This window comes from Solea solea, chromosome 15 (genome assembly GCF_958295425.1).
Source record: "Solea solea chromosome 15, fSolSol10.1, whole genome shotgun sequence".
NCBI lineage: Eukaryota > Metazoa > Chordata > Actinopteri > Pleuronectiformes > Soleidae > Solea > Solea solea.
In genome coordinates this window covers 2,944,903-2,963,436 of record NC_081148.1, presented here as the reverse complement: position 1 = coordinate 2,963,436, position 18,534 = coordinate 2,944,903, and the positions used below count along the sequence as shown (strand labels likewise).

Below are 18,534 nucleotides of genomic sequence, written 5' to 3'. Positions count from 1 at the left end.
GCAAAAAATATGATGCTATCGTGATATTTCACTTCATGTTTAAATATATATCAATTTACTTTTTTGTACCTCTGAAAGAGACGACTGAAACTCCTGACGTGGATAGAGAAACTCACCCAACCTTTAAGATGTGGAATAGTGATCTTCTACATCATTTCTACATCCTTTCTACAGCATTAAAAAGAGAAGACTGTGGTGATGCTACTGCAGTCAAAGAGGCTCGTGTTTGTAGCGCTCACTTCATTTCATGTAAGTTATCATTTATCAGCTCTTTGTGTTAGATTACCATGAAAAGCCTGGATTTCACAGAAACGTGTGTGTCAGTGCACATATGTATATGAAACCTATGCTGCATAAAGTTAGGTTGTGGTCTTGGACGTAGCTAGCTTGTAGTTAGCCGGCGGCCGGCTAGCACGTTGACAAGTAAACACGGTGTGCTAAAAACGTTCCTCGTCAGACTTGTATGTGCGTAGACTTTCCCGCGTGTACGGGCTAGCTTTATGTATAAGCTAAGAGTGAATATCTGACCACTTGCTAATATCATCTACACAATCTTTTATGGAAGCTGGCTCAGGCAGACTATTGCTGTCGGCTAGTACTCATTTATTTAGGTATTGTTGGAGGTCCTTAATCGACAACGAAAGAACATATTCAGAATATATTCTGAACATATTTAGAATATTCAGACCGTGGACATACATGCTATTAGCTTACCTGACGTTTTCTGACCCCAAACTGCGCGCGCATTCTCGCTAAGCTTGGAATGTTTGTGTACAATGAAAGGGTCTATAGATACATTTTGTACTTTGTATACTTTTTATACACAAATAAAAAGACAAGGAGTTTGAACAGTCTTCAAACGTTTTAAATATTCAGAGAACATAGTTCTGTTCAAAGTAAAACTTGCACATGAACAAATCACTGAATAAACTTTTAAATGAGACCTGATTCACTGCTTCAGCTGCTCTGCATCTCAAGCCTGATTCCTTTGTGTGAAATGTGTTGTGTAACGGAAGTCTCTTGACATGTTTCTCTCATGCATTATCATCAGTAAACTAACTATTATGTTAGTGTATGTGACAGTGTACATTTAAACCTGCCACTCCTTTGAGTAATTTTTATTTTAATTAAGTGTGGTGCATTTTAATTAAGTGAAATTAATTCTTTCAATTACATTTTTTAATAAAATTTAATTAAATGGATTTTACGACTAGAAAACCTGAATAGATTCCGTCCACATAAGCATGAATTCACACCAAGCTGAAGTGCGGTGGAAAAAACTACTGACCTTGCTGTAAGGAAAGGTCATCCAGACTTTAAGGGAGGGCTTCAGTCCAATGACCAGAATCTGGTGGAAAAAACACAAGAAAAGATCAAAGTTGTGTGTGTTCCAGGTATCACTCATGTTGTGTTTACACAGTCACACACTATAAAATCTATTATTACAGTATAAGCCAAAGACATGTTATATTGTTTTATTGTTTATGGTTAGGGTTAGGCCAGTAGTAGTTATGGTTCAGGTTAGTGTAACTCCAGGAAATGAATAAACTGATTGTTCTCAGTAAGTGTGTGTGTACTTTGGTGAGAGAGGCCATAGCCAGCAGAGAGTAGTGTGTGATGGGATGGTCTCTGAAGTCTGGAGGAGCACGCAGAGGCTCAATACAGCACACTTCTCCTTTAGAGCCACTGAAGAGACAGCGGGAGTCACAGGAGCGCATCCCCATCACCCTCCTGCAAACAACAAGCAACAGACAGCATTAACAGTAACACACGGTTTGATGATGGAATAAGATTGCACAGGATATTATGACTTATTTCTGGCTTCTTTGGGTTTCTTCTAGCGTATAAAATAGCGGTGAACTCTGAAAAATGGGAACTACATTATAAGCACATCACAAAGGGTCAAAGTTAAAGGTCCAGTGTGACACATTTAGGAGATTTACGACTCTTATTTGTAAAAAAAAATACATTGATGCAAACAGATCAGATGTGTACGACAGATTTACTGTGAAACAAATATGTAAAAGGGCAGTCTTTGTACAGTGGCAGACATCTTGGAATCCCATGTCGGGGGTTGGTTAGGTTGCTCCAAGTTTCCGAGTTGTAAATACAAGTTCGGGGGTGAACTGGATCTGCACCATGAATCATGCACCATGCACAATAATGATCCTCTATTGTCGTTATAGCATTGCTAAAACAACAAATCTATTGGTGGCCTAAGACTTCTGCAAAGTACTGTAAATATGCAGTTCATGTGATTTTGAGGATTTATACTTATATTCAACTATTCACACTGGTTTTATCAATTCTAGCGTCTTCCTTATAAATAATAATAATAGTGCTCAAAGCTGCTTTATGGTAAATGGTCTGTAGTTCTAGTCTTGATGACCACTCAAAGCTGCTTTACACTGTACAGTTTGGCCTTCAAGTTGAAAAACAACTTGCTCTACCACTGAGCTACTATTACCCTCATGTTTAAAAGTCATAACTTCACACGCAGACAAAAAAATTGAAGACATTTCTAAAAAGCTTTTGACCTGAACGCCAGCTCAAACACCGATCCTCCACTGTCATTGCACACTGCAAGAGTCGGATCATCTGTGAACTAGAAAAGAAAGTTAAAAATCAGCTGCAACATATCAAATACCAACTCTTGTAAATGTGTGTGTGTGTACCTTCAGATGCAGTATCGCTGTCCCTGGAGGGTGAGCATCTGTGATCGTTCTCAGAAGCTTCCCATTGGCCAGATCCCACATTGTGATCTAGTTACGCAGACAGAGAAACGAGCAGTTCAGAAAATTAAACTAGAATATTATGGGATGAATGCTTCTTGTCCCCGCCCACCCCTGCTCTGCTGCTGTATACACACAAACCCTCCCTGTGTCAGGTCTGATAGTTTTGATTGACAGTTTTCAGATGAAGGACTCAGCAAACTAATTATGTTCCATCTTTTCTTTTCATTAAGACCAAACACAATAAGTTACACACTGCAGCTTTGTACCTGTCCTTTGGCAAACCCGCACAAAAGCCGTGAACAGTCGTGGTTGATGCTGAGGGCGGAGACAGCTCCAAACTCTGCCCCAGTCGTCTTGGTGCCCAGACAGAGCCGCAGGGCCTGGTTGGTATCTGTAGAGGGATGAGAACAGGACATTTAACTGCTGCACATGTGGAGGGTGAACGTGAGTGTTCAAAGGTTCTGAAAACAATATAAAACAAGCACATCATCACTAGCAGAGACACAACACACTGGCAGCAAATGAGAACCTGGAAAGTGCAACGGATCTAATGAAACCACAAAGCATGCACCAAAGAAGCTCAGCCAACACAACAAACACAGCAGCAGGGACACGTCAGAGCCAAAACAGTCCTACCTTTTCCTGCACACACACCATCACCATGTCAGCAGTGTAAAGAGACACGGGTCAGCACCGCTCACACTCCAGCTATAAACCACTCAGTCTAATAATACCATGCTCACATGCACTTACAATAACTTTATGGTGGTGAATTTCTATTATTGTGAAAATCCTGAATGGTGAGAAACATTAATATTTCACTTAAGTGACTTAAAAATCCTAGTCTAAGTCATCGTGCTGCAGTGAGAAGCTCCATCTCTCCTCATGACTCATTATGATCTTATTAAATCAAACATTTTTCACAAAGAAATATAATCTGCTACTGTTAGTAGAGACAAGCCACACCTGTTTGAAGTTTAAGAATCTAACGCAATTATATTTCATTTTGGTTTATTGTGAAGGGAAATGATATTAGAATATTGTCCTGTGTGTGTGGGGGGGGGGGGGGGGGGTTGTTATTACCAGAAATTGAACATACTACCCAGAAGTACGTTTGTTCATATAATTATAATTGTGTATAATCACAAACACAAAATTGTTAGAGAAACCAAAAATCAGGAAACACTTGGCCAAAAACCAAAACACCGAAATAAATTATGATGCCAATTCTAATCTGTACCTTTTTTTTTTTTAATCTAATGTTGTTATTATGGCTGGGACTGTGTGTACTAACCTCACTTAGGTCAAGGTATTGCAATTGTATAGATTTATATTCATGCTTAAAAGAATAAATCACTTAAGAATCTATGAAAATATTTAGGAGAATCTCATGGAACATCAGAAAAGACAACGAGGGTGCATGCTCCTTAATCTGGTGCAGACAGACAGTGCATGGCGCACGTGTGCATGTGCGCTTCTCCGTCTCTGAGCGGGCTCTACGTATCCAACTCAGCCTGGATCATTTCACAACCCGGTGCTTTATCCTCACATCCAAGTGATGATCTTTATGACGAGGATCGAGTACAGCTGGATCTGAGTCAATATCTCGGGGAGTTCATAATCTGCGCTGTATACAGCCAAGTTTCACTTTTGTGCAAAGAAACTTTCCAGCATTTAATAGTTGCTGTTCCACCGCGTACTCATGCGTCATCACAACATCCTGTTTCGGTGTTAAGCGTCTTGTGGCCGAAAACTGAAAATGCCTTTTTCGGCCATTTTCGGTCGCGGAATGTTCAGTGCACCTCAAAATGAGCACATGTCAATTACACACTCAAAATAACTCAAACCCAAATTAAAACCCTTTTTTTGGTCAACCTTTAAATGTATTTATTACAGTCTGAGAACAAGGCTCAAAAGGCAGGCTCCATGTATTCCATGTATTTTTGCCTTTTGTGAAAATAACTGAAACGCAACCGAAACATAAAATCATCAGTACACGCAGCAATATTATGCTTCTGCACAAAGAATTAAGAGTATTTCAAAACAATCTGTAAATCATTGCTAGCTTGACTATACTTTCCAAAAAGGATCTACTTTATTGAAACTACTCTTGACTAGAACAGTAGCTTTTGTATTCCATTGATTTTATTTGCTCATCCCTATCACTCCACCCTCATTCTCTCTTTTGAGACACGTGACATTTGAGTGTGCTGACATCACACCTTCTACAAATAATGGACTATCCCATTCTGAAAGGTTCAAAGCAGAATAAAAGCGTAGGTCGATGTAATCACTTTAATCCAATCATGCCAATCTTAAAGTGAGGTCCTGGAACAGAGGTAAGCAGGGAGCTGATATCAGACTGATAACGAGGGAGGCAACTGGTGCCTACAGGTCTTGATTACTTGTGTCAATAAAAGCAAGTGTGTAAAAAGGTCATTTCACCAAATTCTACCTGAGACGTGGAGCGACAGTCTGACTGCTAATTCAGCTGCTTCTGCAGAGCATAAAACGGTAAGAAATCCTACATATTTTATTATTTACTAGTCCTGTGACTGTGAGACCGTGGACATGAAGGATTCCAGTTCAGGTTTATAGATTTCACTGTAGTCGTGTGTGATTGAGTAACATTTAGTGCAGATTTTTACCTTCCAAGTTGGATATTTGATTCAAAACTCATGGTTTTTTCGTCACGTGACATAATTAAGTGTCCGTGAAATAGTTTTTGTCATAACAGTTGCTACTTTTCAAGTCAAACAAGAAAAAACAAAACAATAAAGACTACTATTATTACTACCACTACTAATGCTCGATGCTGCTTAACAGCTGTATAGTGGTGCGCTTTGATAGCCCAGATTTAACATGAATTGGAGAATGAAGGCGCTGCCTTGGCTCTGTTGTGATTTGACAAAAACTGACAAAGAATAAGAGACATGGTGGACTGAAGGTTCAGTCTCGACTTGCCGTTAATGTCACATGGAAATGGAAGCTAGTAGAAGTAACATCAAATATCTAAGTGACAGGAGAAGGTAATTATTTCTTTCTTCTTTTTTAAGAAATACTTTGTGGTTTTGCTTTTATTGGATAGGACAGAGTAGTAGTTGCTTGAAAGGCAGGTGAAGTGAGAGAGGAGTGCCATGGTGCCCATGGGTGGAATTGAACCCAGGTTGATGCAAGTGCCAGCTCGAGGGGGCAGTTGTTACATACAGCTGCTTACATGGATGAAGAGAGGCATTGCTGAGTGGGGAGTGTGACTAAACTCTGTCACTGTACTCATTTAATTACATAAAATGTTGAGCTACTGCCTTGTAGGTCACAATTTTAGTCAATTTTTAAAAAAGAAAATTGAATTTAAAATAACTCATAATTTGAATTTAAATTTCAACACCCCACAAACACCACAGTGTTGGTTACATTAATAACAGTGCAGCTCGTGTTAGAGTGTTCATAACACAGTAGGATGGAATAAACACTCAACAGGAAATCACTAACAGGAAGATTGTGATCTTTTGGTATGATATCTAATAAAAAGTGAGCTTTGACAGTATAGGCGTTTATTATTACATTATTACATGTAATAATATAATAAGTAATTAGTGTATATAAGTGATTAGTGTATGGTTAGTGGATATATCCAAAGCCTCAGTCAGCCCACTGAACAATCACTGGTAACCGAGCACAGTAAAAGTCAAAGTTCTTTGTCCCTGTTTCACTCAGTGCCCTGAAACTTTTGTGTCCTGTCTAGTTCTCAGCCGTCTTCTTCCACTCACCACCTCGTCACAATGCCTCATCGTCACTGTACTGTGGAGATCAACAATAACTCATGCTGCTACACTCTGGCCAACCCAAGGTAATTTGTTTCTCTTGTATTGTCTTAACAAAATGTTCACAGAGCAGGTCTCATATGTGGTGATAGGAAAGAAGCACACAGGTTTTTGTTTTTATTTAAAATGATTTAGTATGTAGCCACATTTTAATGAGGCCAAAGAAGTCAAAGGGATAATTCGGCTTTTTAAAGTGTGGTTTTTATGAAGGACTGATAATTAGTCAGAGCTGAGGTCAGGTTGGCTAATCCAGCATACAGACATACGTATTATAGCTACTAAACAAAAGGCTAACCTAATAAAATCTATGATAGCTTAAGCACACATTACCTCAAATATTTGTGGTAATATTTTTGTGCTTTAATATCACTGTCAGACAACTTTTTTCAGACATAGACTTGGTTTTTGTGTCTCATTGTAAATCACTCACTCTCCCACACTAAAGTCCAAAGTCCTTATTCTTTAACACTCTATTTTATAAATATTTGAAATCTCTTTGGTTATTGAAAGCTGCTTTCATATCTAAATGTGTTATCCCTTAATTCAGTGTTTCATCATTGATCATCGTGTATCTTTACAATGTTTTATCTCTTAATGTATTTTTGTTGACCCTATTTTGGTGTCGCTGTATATGTGTGTGTGTCTCTGTGGGGAGGTTGTTCTGTCTTAAACGACGTTGTGTCTCTGTGCGGAGGTTGTTCTGTCTTAAACAGCGTTGTGTCTCTGTGGGGAGGTTGTTCTGTCTTTAACGACGTTGTGTCTCTGTGGGGAGGTTGTTCTGTCTTAAACGACATTGTGTCTCTGTGGGGAGGTTGTTCTGTCTTAAACGACGTTGTGTCTCTGTGGGAAGGTTATTCTGTCTTAAACAACGTTGTGTCTCTGTGGGGAGGTTGTTCTGTCTTAAACGACGTTGTGTCTCTGTGGGGAGGTTGTTCTGTCTTAAACGATGTTGTGTCTCTGTGGGGAGGTTGTTCTGTCCTAAACTACGTTGTGTCTCTGTGGGGAGGATGTTCCGTCTTAAACAACGTTGTGTCTCTGTGGGGAGGTTGTTCTGTCTTAAAGGACGTTGTGTCTCTGTGGGGAGGTTGTTCTGTCTTAAACGACGTTGTGTCTCTGTGGGAAGGTTGTTCTGTCTTAAACAACGTTGTGTCTCTGTGCGGAGGTTGTTCTGTCTTAAACGACGTTGTGTCTCTGTGGGGAGGTTGTTCTGTCTTAAACGACGTTGTGTCTCTGTGCGGAGGTTGTTCTGTCTTAAACGGCTTTGTGTCTCTGTGGGGAGGTTGTTCCGTCTTAAACTACGTTGTGTCTCTGTGGGGAGGTTGTGTCTCTGTGGGGAGGTTGTATCTCTGTGGGGAGGTTGTTCCGTCTTAAACTACGTTGTGTCTCTGTGGGGAGGTTGTTCTGTCTTAAACAACGTTGTGTCTCCGTGGGGAGGTTGTTCTGTCTTAAACGACGTTGTGTCTCCGTGGGGAGGTTGTTCTGTCTTAAACTACGTTGCGTCTCTGTGGGGAGGTTGTTCTGTCTTAAACTATGTTATGTCTCTGTGGGGAGGTTGTTCTGTCTTAAACTATGTTGTGTCTCTGTGGGGAGGTTGTTCTGTCTAAAACTATGTTGTGTCTCTGTGGGGAGGTTGTTCTGTCTTAAACTACGTTGTGTCTCTGTGGGGAGGTTGTTCTGTCTTAAACGGCGTTGTTTCTCTGTGGGGAGGATGTTCTGTCTTAAACAGCGTTGTGTCTCTGTGGGGAGGATGTTCTGTCTTAAACGGCGTTGTGTCTCTGTGGGGAGGTTGTTCTGTCTTAAACGACGTTGTGTCTCTGTGGGGAGGTTGTTCTGTCTTAAACGGCGTTGTGTCTCTGTGGGGAGGTTGTTTTGTCTTAAACGGCGTTGTGTCTCTGTGGGGAGGATGTCCTGTCTTAAACGGCGTTGTGTCTCTGTGGGGAGGTTGTTCTGTCTTAAACGACGTTGTGTCTCTGTGGGGAGGTTGTTCTGTCTTAAACGGCGTTGTGTCTCTGTGGGGAGGTTGTTCTGTCTTAAACGGCGTTGTGTCTCTGTGGGGAGGTTGTTCTGCCTTAAACGGCGTTGTGTCTCTGTGGGGAGGTTATTCTGTCTGAAACGACGTTGTGTCTCTGTGGGGAGGTTGTTCTGTCTGAAACTACGCTGTGTCTCTGTGGGGAGGTTGTTCCGTATTAAACTACGCTGTGTCTCTGTGGGGAGGTTGTTCCGTCTTAAACTACGTTGTGTCTCTGTGGGGAGGTTGTTCCGTCCTAAACTATGTTGTGTCACTGTGGGGAGGTTGTTCCGTCTTAAACTACGTTGTGTCTCTGTGGGGAGGTTGTTCCGTCTTAAACTACGTTGTGTCTCTGTGGGGAGGTTGTTCCGTCTTAAACTACGTTGTTTCTCTGTGGGGAGGTTGTTCCGTCTTAAATGACGTTGTGTCTCTGTGGGGAGGTTGTTCCGTCTTAAACGACGTTGTGTCTCTGTGGGGAGGTTGTTCCGTCTTAAACTACGTTGTGTCTCTGTGGGGAGGTTGTTCTCTCTTAAACGACGTTGTGTCTCTGTGGGGAGGTTGTTCTGTCTTAAACGGCGTTGTGTCTCTGTGGGGAGGTTGTTCCGTCTTAAACTACGTTGTTTCTCTGTGGGGAGGTTGTTCCGTCTTAAATGACGTTGTGTCTCTGTGGGGAGGTTGTTCCGTCTTAAACGACGTTGTGTCTCTGTGGGGAGGTTGTTCCGTCTTAAACTACGTTGTGTCTCTGTGGGGAGGTTGTTCTCTCTTAAACGACGTTGTGTCTCTGTGGTGAGGTTGTTCTGTCTTAAACGGCGTTGTGTCTCTGTGGGGAGGTTGTTCTGTCTTAAACGACGTTGCGTCTCTGTGGGGAGGTTGTTCTGTCTTAAACTACGTTGCGTCTCTGTGGGGAGGTTGTTGTGTCTTAAACTACGTTGCATCTCTGTGGGGAGGTTGTTCTGTCTTAAACTACGTTGCGTCTCTATGGGGAGGTTGTTCTGTCTTAAACAGCGTTGCCTCTCTGTGGGGAGGTTGTTCCGTCTTAAACGACGTTGCGTCTCTGTGGGGAGATTGTTCCGTCTTAAACTACGTTGCGTCTCTGTGGGGAGGTTGTTCCGTCTTAAACTACGTTGCGTCTCTGTGGGGAGGTTGTTCCGTCTTAAACGACGTTGCGTCTCTGTGGGGAGGTTGTTCCGTCTTAAACTACGTTGCGTCTCTGTGGGGAGGTTGTTCCGTCTTAAACGACGTTGCGTCTCTGTGGGGAGGTTGTTCCGTCTTAAACGACGTTGTGTCTCTGTGGGGAGGTTGTTCCGTCTTAAACGACGTTGTGTCTCTGTGGGGAGGTTGTTCCGTCTTAAACTACGTTGTGTCTCTGTGGGGAGGTTGTTCTCTCTTAAACGACGTTGTGTCTCTGTGGGGAGGTTGTTCTGTCTTAAACGGCGTTGTGTCTCTGTGGGGAGGTTGTTCTGTCTTAAACGACGTTGCGTCTCTGTGGGGAGGTTGTTCTGTCTTAAACTACGTTGCGTCTCTGTGGGGAGGTTGTTGTGTCTTAAACTACGTTGCGTCTCTGTGGGGAGGTTGTTCTGTCTTAAACTACGTTGCGTCTCTATGGGGAGGTTGTTCTGTCTTAAACAGCGTTGCCTCTCTGTGGGGAGGTTGTTCTGTCTTAAACGACGTTGCGTCTCTGTGGGGAGATTGTTCCGTCTTAAACTACGTTGCGTCTCTGTGGGGAGGTTGTTCCGTCTTAAACTACGTTGCGTCTCTGTGGGGAGGTTGTTCCGTCTTAAACGACGTTGCGTCTCTGTGGGGAGGTTGTTCCGTCTTAAACTACGTTGCGTCTCTGTGGGGAGGTTGTTCCGTCTTAAACGACGTTGCGTCTCTGTGGGGAGGTTGTTCCGTCTTAAACGACGTTGTGTCTCTGTGGGGAGGTTGTTCCGTCTTAAACGACGTTGTGTCTCTGTGGGGAAGTTGTTCCGTCTTAAACTACGTTGTGTCTCTGTGGGGAGGTTGTTCTGTCTTAAACTACGTTGTGTCTCTGTGGGGAGGTTGTTCTGTCTTAAACTGCGTTGTGTCTCTGTGGGGAGATTGTTCTGTCTTAAACGACGTTGTGTCTCTGTGGGGAGGTTGTTCTGTCTTAAACTACGTTGTGTCTCTGTGGGGAGGTTGTTCTGTCTTAAACGATGTTGTGTCTCTGTGGGGAGGTTGTTCTGTCTTAAACTACGTTGTGTCTCTGTGGGGAGGTTGTTCTGTCTTAAACGGCGTTGTGTCTCTGTGGGGAGGTTGTTCTGTCTTAAACTACGTTGTGTCTCTGTGGGGAGATTGTTCTGTCTTAAACAACGTTGTGTCTCTGTGGGGAGGTTGTTCTGTCTTAAACTACGTTGTGTCTCTGTGGGGAGGTTGTTCTGTCTTAAACAACGTTGTGTCTCTGTGGGGAGGTTGTTCTGTCTTAAACGATGTTGTGTCTCTGTGGGGAGGTTGTTCTGTCTTAAACTACGTTGTGTCTCTGTGGGGAGATTGTTCTGTCTTAAACGACGTTGTGTCTCTGTGGGGAGGTTGTTCTGTCTTAAACTACGTTGTGTCTCTGTGGGGAGGTTGTTCTGTCTTAAACGATGTTGTGTCTCTGTGGGGAGGTTGTTCTGTCTTAAACTACGTTGTGTCTCTGTGGGGAGGTTGTTCTGTCTTAAACGACGTTGTGTCTCTGTGGGGAGGTTGTTCTGTCTTAAACGACGTTGTGTCTCTGTGGGGAGGTTGTTCTGTCTTAAACAACGTTGTGTCTCTGTGGGGAGGTTGTTCTGTCTTAAACGATGTTGTGTCTCTGTGGGGAGGTTGTTCCGTCTTAAACGACGTTGTGTCTCTGTGGGGAGGTTGTTCTGTCTTAAACGACGTTGTGTCTCTGTGGGGAGGTTCTTCTGTCTTAAACGGCGTTGTGTCTCTGTGGGGAGGTTGTTCTGTCTTAAACGACGTTGTGTCTCTGTGTTCAGGATCTTCACTGAGCACGGTCACTGCGAGGTCCCTCTGTCACCAATGGTGGCTCCCTGCTCAAACGCCAGTGGACTGTTCAACAAGACCACTGCCGCTGCCACTGGTGCCGTCGGTGTGTTCACCTACGACATCTTCAACCCCGACCTGAACGACTACAGCCACATTGTGGCCACCATGTACTCCGTGCCCTTTGACCGTACCATTTACTCCAACTGGTTTGCAGTGGGCATCTTCGACAGAGGCAACGACTGTGACTACAATCTGTACAACATCATGTATAACGGGAGTGAAAACAATTTTGTGAGAGCCAAAGCTGATGGCTCCTGTATTTCTTATGAAGGTGATTATGTCATTGTCAGTGCTTCCATGTCAGACTCGAGTGAAGCAGTAATGAAGGTGGATATTTGTGATACTGGTATGTACTGAGTCACAAGACATAAGAGTCACAGAGAGAAGATAAGTGGGTCATTCATCTCAAAATATGAGTGTACACTGAATACTGCTGTGATTCTGAAATAAAAACTGCTGTGTCCTCCTTGAATTTGTCCATGTGCACATTGAATGAATCCGTACAGTGGAGAAAACCCAGACTTAATGTAGCTGATTACAAGTTTAGTGTGTTCTCTTTTTACGCTTCCTGACACAAACCTCCCATTTATCCAGGCTTTCACCAGCAGTGGGAATACAGTAGATGTGGTCTCCCCTGTGACTAGGGTCAATTTAGAGTGTCCCTTTAACCAAAAAACCTCGCAGAAGGTACCCAGCAATTGACCTGGCAGGGACTCAAACCAGCAACCATTAGGTTAGAAGCCAAGTTTCCCTTTCCGCTTGACATACAGTATGTATACCAGGGGTCGCGTTAACCGAATATTTTCCGTCATTGACCGTTTTTTTAAAACGGTGACGGAAAAATCTGAGAGCCATCCGTCATTTTGACAGATTGCAATTCACACCCCTAAAAACTATGTTGATAAAAGAGGTGAAAAAAGAGGGATAGATGCAGATGAAGGACAAACTCAGCCCTTGGCCTCAGCGGAGCGAGGAAGCGGCAGTAAGGAGGTTAGGCGAGTTCAGTGGGAGCGGGAGTTCTCCTGGCTGAGGAGGGCGGATAGAAAAATGTTGTGCGACAAAATAAAGATTCCCATCAGAGAATCTGAGCATAATTTCTGACCTGGACACCGTACTCAATGCATCTCGCTATCCTTGTAGTGCTGACAGCGTGTTAAAGAGCTATGGACAGGAGGCTTTGGAGCGCGTCTGTGACCGGTGCAGCTGATCCACTGGTGCAGAAGGAGCGCATGTTGCGGGATTTCCTACCACGCGCAACTACGCGCAAGCAGGCACGCGATTTAAGTCCATGTGGACCAGGAGGAAGGTGTGAGACTGTGTGTTTAGGCCACAGGTTAACTGTTCATATTCCACTGCAATATGAACAATGCAATTGAATATGTCATTATTATCATTTAAAGTGACCGGTAAAAATTGATTATGACGGGATTTTTATGACCCTGTCAGTCAAAATGACAGACAACAAAAAAGTCTAGCGCAACCTCTGATGTATACATATATATACTGCCTTGCCAAAAAAAAAGTCGCCACCTGGATTTAACTAAGCAAATAGGTAAGGGGTTGCTGCAGTTGGTTAGGTCTAGGTTCAGCAACATCATGTGCCCAAAGAATGAGGTCAGCTGACAACCTGAATATAATGAATGACCAGATTATTCCATCAATGCATTTTTTTCTTCCCTGATGATATGGGCATATTCCAAGATGACAATGCCAGGATTCATCAGGCAAAAATAAACTAATAAATTAAGTTAAACATTTATCAACACTCTGTAGGAGGCTTAAGGACACATGTGACAGAATAGTCACTCTAAACTGACCACAGGTGTGAATGTGAGATTGGTGGTTTATTTGTCTACGATTAGGTTGCATCTCCACTACAAAAAAGTACCTACTTAGCGTAGGCAGAGTCATCACTGCACGTCTGAGTGAAACTGCGGGGACTTTGTTTTATACGCGACACACACACTTTACACCAGACTCCTGTAGTTGTTGGAGATTAACCCACGTTTTTAGGATTGTAAAGTAGTTTTAAGTGATCTAGAGTTCGGCTTGATTTGTGTGTGGGACGTGTCTTCAGTGGCCGGCAGTCTGACCAACCATTGCATTGTACTTGGCATGCTTGGAACCTCGCCTGAGCTGATACTAAAAAAAGTACCTGGTACTCCCTGATTTTCCCTATGGACTTTGGTGCAAAAGAGTGAGTGTTTTACAAGGCAACACAAACTCACTTCTGATACCATATATTTTATTAGGGGAGCCTTTTGTTGAGTGAATAAAATGGTTTTTTTTGCACGCCTCACACAACCATACTGTGAAAAACCTGAAATATCACTTGATTTTTATGTTTTATTTACATTCTGAAAACCTCTATTTGGAACATGCCACTTCCATTGCTGTTTATAGAGGGTAGTTCAATTATAACTCACCAAAGACCAAAGCCAGACCATGAGAAGTCCCCACAGCAATCACACCTGACACCGTCTGAACACAAGGAGATACACAGTTAGATCAGAGGAAGCTTAACACAGACAAAATAAGACAATAACAAACAGAAGAGGTGTTAGACTTAATAAAGATCAATACAGACAATAAAAAAGAGTCCAAGAATACCACTTTTAAATGTGGACTATTAAATATAAGATCACTCTCCTTAAAATCTGTTTTAATAAATTATCTAATTTCTGACAATTGTATTGATTTATTCTGTGTAACTGAAACTTGGTTACATGAAGAAGATTACGTTAGTTTAAATGAGTCGACTCCACCCACTCATGCTAACACCCATATTCCCAGAAGCTCAGGCCGAGGAAGAGGAGCAGCCATTTTTAATACAAGATTATTAATCAACCCGAAGCCCAAACCTGGATATTTATCTTTTGAAAGCCTTATTCTCAGTCCTTCTAGTTGGAAAACACAGAAACCAGTTCTGATAGTCACAGTTCATAGTCCACCTGCACCTTATTCAGAGTTAGTAATAAAGACAGATCAAATCCTAATTGTAGGGGATTTCAACATCCATGTAGATGTTGTAGATAACCTTGTTGATAGTACAGCGGCCTCACTGGCAAGTAATGCTGCACACCATAGCAACAATTATTAAAAACACACAGAAAGTTTGCAGGGTACTGCACTAGTTCTTCTTCAATTGAAGAACATAAGAATAATCCCAGGTTTATTTTCAGCACTGTCACCAGGCTGACACAGTCACAGCTCTACTTCTTTGTGAATAAAATAACATCAATTAGAGAAAAAATTGATCATCTCCTCCCTCTTAATGGTACTGACTCATCTTTTAGCACAAGAGCATTAGAAGCACCAGGTGTACAGTTAGACAGTTTCTAACCGAGTTAACATCATTAGTAACATCATCCAAACCATCAACCTGTCAGTTAGATCCTATCCCCACCAAACTGTTTAAAGATGTGTCCTTTAATTATCAGCTCTATATTAACTCAAATGAATCAATCCTTATTAACTGGATATGTGCACCAAACTTTTAAAGTTGCAGTTATTAAACCCTGTCTCAGAAAAGTGACCCTTGACCTAGATGTTTAGCCAATTAAAGACCTATATCTAATCTTCCCTTTGTTTCTAAAATCTTAGAAAAGGCAGTTGCTACACAATGATGTGAATATTTGTGCATTAACAGCCTGTTTGAAGATTTTCAGTCAGGTTTTAGATTAAACCATAGCACAGAAACAGCACTAGTTAAAGTTAGTAATGATCTTCTCTTGGCCTCAGATAATGGTCTAGTTTCTTTACTTGTCCTGTTAGATCTTAGTGCTGCATTTGACACCATTGATCATAATATTCTACTGCAGAGATTGGAGCAGACTCTTGGTATCACAGGTTCTGCCCTCTGCTGGTTTAAATCATACTTATCTGATAGATTCCAGTTTGTTCATGTTAATGATAAAGCCTCACTACAAACTAAAGTTAATTTTGGAGTTCCACAAGGCTCAGTGCTTGGGCCTATACTTTTTACCTTATATATGCTTCCTCTAGGGAACATTATTAGGAAGCACAACACACACTTTCATTGTTATGCAGATGACACACAGCTTTATTTATCAATGAGGCCGGATGAAATAAATCAGGTTGTTCAACTCCAGGAATGTCTCAGAGACATTAAGTCCTGGACGACCTGTAACTTTCTACTTTTAAACTCAGAAGAAACTGAGGTCATTATACTTGGCCCTAAACACCTCAGAGAAAAACTTCACTGACATCCATGGCTTCCAGTTCCACTGTGAGGAACCATGGAGTTATTTTTGACCAGGACATGTCATTTGAATCACACATTAAACTGATTTCCAGAACAGCCTTCTTCCACCTGCGGAACTTTATGAAAATTAGAAACATTCTGTCCTTAAAGGACGCTGAAAAAGTAGTTCATGCTTTTGTTACGTCTAGATTAGATTACTGATAATAATTGAACTGAATTGAAAAACCATATGCACCCACACAGTCCTAGACTACAAACACAAACCTGTGAAAAATACTGGATAATACTCCTCAATTTTTACTCTCATATCCCCCTTTTTGCTCATGTGTAATAATTCATGTTACCTTTAATGTGCTTTTCCTGCAAAACTATGTAACATTGGTAATAATAGAAACATTGATTCATAACTGAATAATTGAATACTCACTATGGCAGTCGGCAGCCCGGCATCCACTTTGTCCTGTGTAAAAGATGAACATTCTTGTATTATAGAATAATGATCATAATAATCTTTATTTCTATAGCATTTGACTTCTGATGCACACAGACACATCATCATGTGACGTTACAAATGTGTCACAAATAAAACACAAATTAAAAGTAATGAAATAAAAAAAAAACTTCAACATGAGTGAGACCAGTCGAAAAAAAATAAGTGGGCTGAGAGCTGAGTGAGGAAGAGGAGGAGGAGGGAGAGTGTGGAGCAGTGCAGGGGGCGTGGTCTGGTGGTGAGGTGCTCATTGAGCATCTCAATCGATTGCCTTGTTAAGTTATGAGACGGTTATGAATTCCTGGTAATTGAGATTGTGAACACCTTATTTATGTTTAATTAGCAACACCATAAAGAGTGAAGTGGAACTTGTCTGCCTGGTTTGTTGGAAGAGGGTCACCAACTGTCGAGGCTGGGGGGACAGTGCAGGACAACTAGATACACATAAACAGTACACTGGTTTATATCTGAAAACAGTGCTTTAGGGCTTTAAGGCACCAACTACAATCTTATAAACATTGATACAAAAGTATAATCCTGACAAAACATTCCCACACAATTATAACAAAATCTCTAACTGTGTCTATCTTTCTAAGTGCGTGTGTGTGTGTGTGTGTGTGTGTCTGTCTCACAGCAGCAGAGACGATCTGTGCAGAAATGCCCTTCAGCAGACTGTGTCGAAGAACAGATCCATGCACTGTGGTGTTCAGGTCCACGGTCCTCTTTTTTCTGGACACACACACACGCACACGCACACACACAGACACACACAGACACACGCACACACACACAGACCAAACACAAACAGGAGAGAAGACATTTTCCACTGAATAACTTTTATAACAGTATGCAAAGACAACAGAGTCGGTAAGCTGCGGTAAGTGTGTGTACTTGTATTTGTTACCTCTTAAGGACCTTTTCTGGCATAAACACTGACCCTGTCAGGACCAGTAGTCCTCATGGAGACCAAAACCGGGTCCTAATGGTAAATGGTCTGTAAATATATAGCACTTTTCTAGTCTTGATGACCGCTCAAAGCTGCTTTACAATAAAGTGTTACCCATTCACACACTGCAGGGTTAAGTGTCTTGCCCATGGACACGTCGGCATTTAGACTTGAATTGAACCCACAAACCCTTGAACCCCCTTGAACCCTTCCAGTTGAAAGGCGACTCACTCTACCACTGATCCACCATAACTCCTAATGAGGCAGAACCTATTTTTTGAGTAAACTGGCTATGATTAAGATTAGGGTTAAGTTTATAAGCTGATAGGCTTTCCAAATAAATGAAAGTCAATGAAGTGTCCTCAGAAGAATAGATACACAAACCCGTGTGTTTTGAGTGTGTGTGTGTATTTCATACCGTTTGAGATGGGCGGGGTCTCCGCTGTCCGAGCTGGCCAGAGAGGACGTGTCACAGGAGTGAGCGTCCATGTTGTCTGCGCTCAGCACACACGTGTCCTCCAGGACAAACGGTTCCTCCTCATCATCCAGCTGAGGACACAGACGACAACAAAACAAACGTTATCTGGTAATTGTTAGGATATTGACGGGGTTTACAGTTGCTAAGAGCCCTGAATGTGGGTCACACTGTGTGGTAGGACACAGAGACCCGAATCAGTCAAATGTGGAACAAAAGCAGGATTACAGGGGTAACATTTCAAGAACCAGCTTCTCAACCTAATTAAAATAACTTTGTATGATAAGTTGCACTTATTCTTCAGAAGAGGAAAATGTACTTCACCTCATTGAGGATGCTCTCCAGTGTGGGAGGTGTGTCCACTTGAGGAATGTCAAACTCCTTATCATCAATCTGAGAACAGAGGTGAATGGAAACAGGGTTAGAAAGCTGTGTTTGTTTCTCTCTTTCTTTTCTTGAGAAAAAAGTTAAGGTAAATGGTTTGTATTTATATACTGTAGTTCTTTTCTAGTCGTGATGACCACTCAACGCTGCTTCACACTACAGCTCTGCCATTCACCCATTCACTCACACGTTCATACAGCACATCTATGTGCAACGCCCTTTCTGTTACTCATCTTTCATACCCATTCACAACCTAAGTGTCTTGCCCAAGGACACATCAGCATGTAGACTAGCGGAGCCGGGAATCAAACCCACAACCTTCAAGTTGAAAGACGACTTGAAAAACTACTTCAAACCATATGTTATCGTATAGAGTGTGAATTGTGACTTTAGACAGACCAT

General features: G+C 42.0%; 2 protein-coding genes across 3 annotated transcripts in view; one reads left to right on the top strand and one right to left on the bottom strand.

Moving 5' to 3' along the window:
• Positions 1-18,534, bottom strand: part of vps8 (VPS8 subunit of CORVET complex) — a 69,642-nt gene that overhangs the window by 49,711 nt on the left and 1,397 nt on the right. For both annotated transcript variants that reach the window (XM_058651552.1, XM_058651553.1), the window contains exons 2-11: positions 18,073-18,141; positions 17,692-17,822; positions 16,960-17,056; positions 16,265-16,297; positions 14,039-14,093; positions 3,002-3,126; positions 2,676-2,762; positions 2,538-2,605; positions 1,578-1,731; positions 1,289-1,348 (exon numbers count right to left, since the gene is read on the bottom strand). In XM_058651552.1, coding sequence (XP_058507535.1) covers positions 1,289-1,348; positions 1,578-1,731; positions 2,538-2,605; positions 2,676-2,762; positions 3,002-3,126; positions 14,039-14,093; positions 16,265-16,297; positions 16,960-17,056; positions 17,692-17,822; positions 18,073-18,141 — 879 coding nt within the window. The remainder of the gene's footprint in view (positions 1-1,288; positions 1,349-1,577; positions 1,732-2,537; positions 2,606-2,675; positions 2,763-3,001; positions 3,127-14,038; positions 14,094-16,264; positions 16,298-16,959; positions 17,057-17,691; positions 17,823-18,072; positions 18,142-18,534) is intronic.
• LOC131473932 (uncharacterized) lies at positions 5,141-11,969 on the top strand. Its single transcript, XM_058651554.1, has 3 exons — positions 5,141-5,249; positions 6,481-6,585; positions 11,543-11,969. Exons 2-3 carry the CDS (start codon positions 6,518-6,520, stop codon positions 11,967-11,969), a joined length of 495 nt encoding a protein of 164 aa, XP_058507537.1. The 5' UTR covers positions 5,141-5,249; positions 6,481-6,517.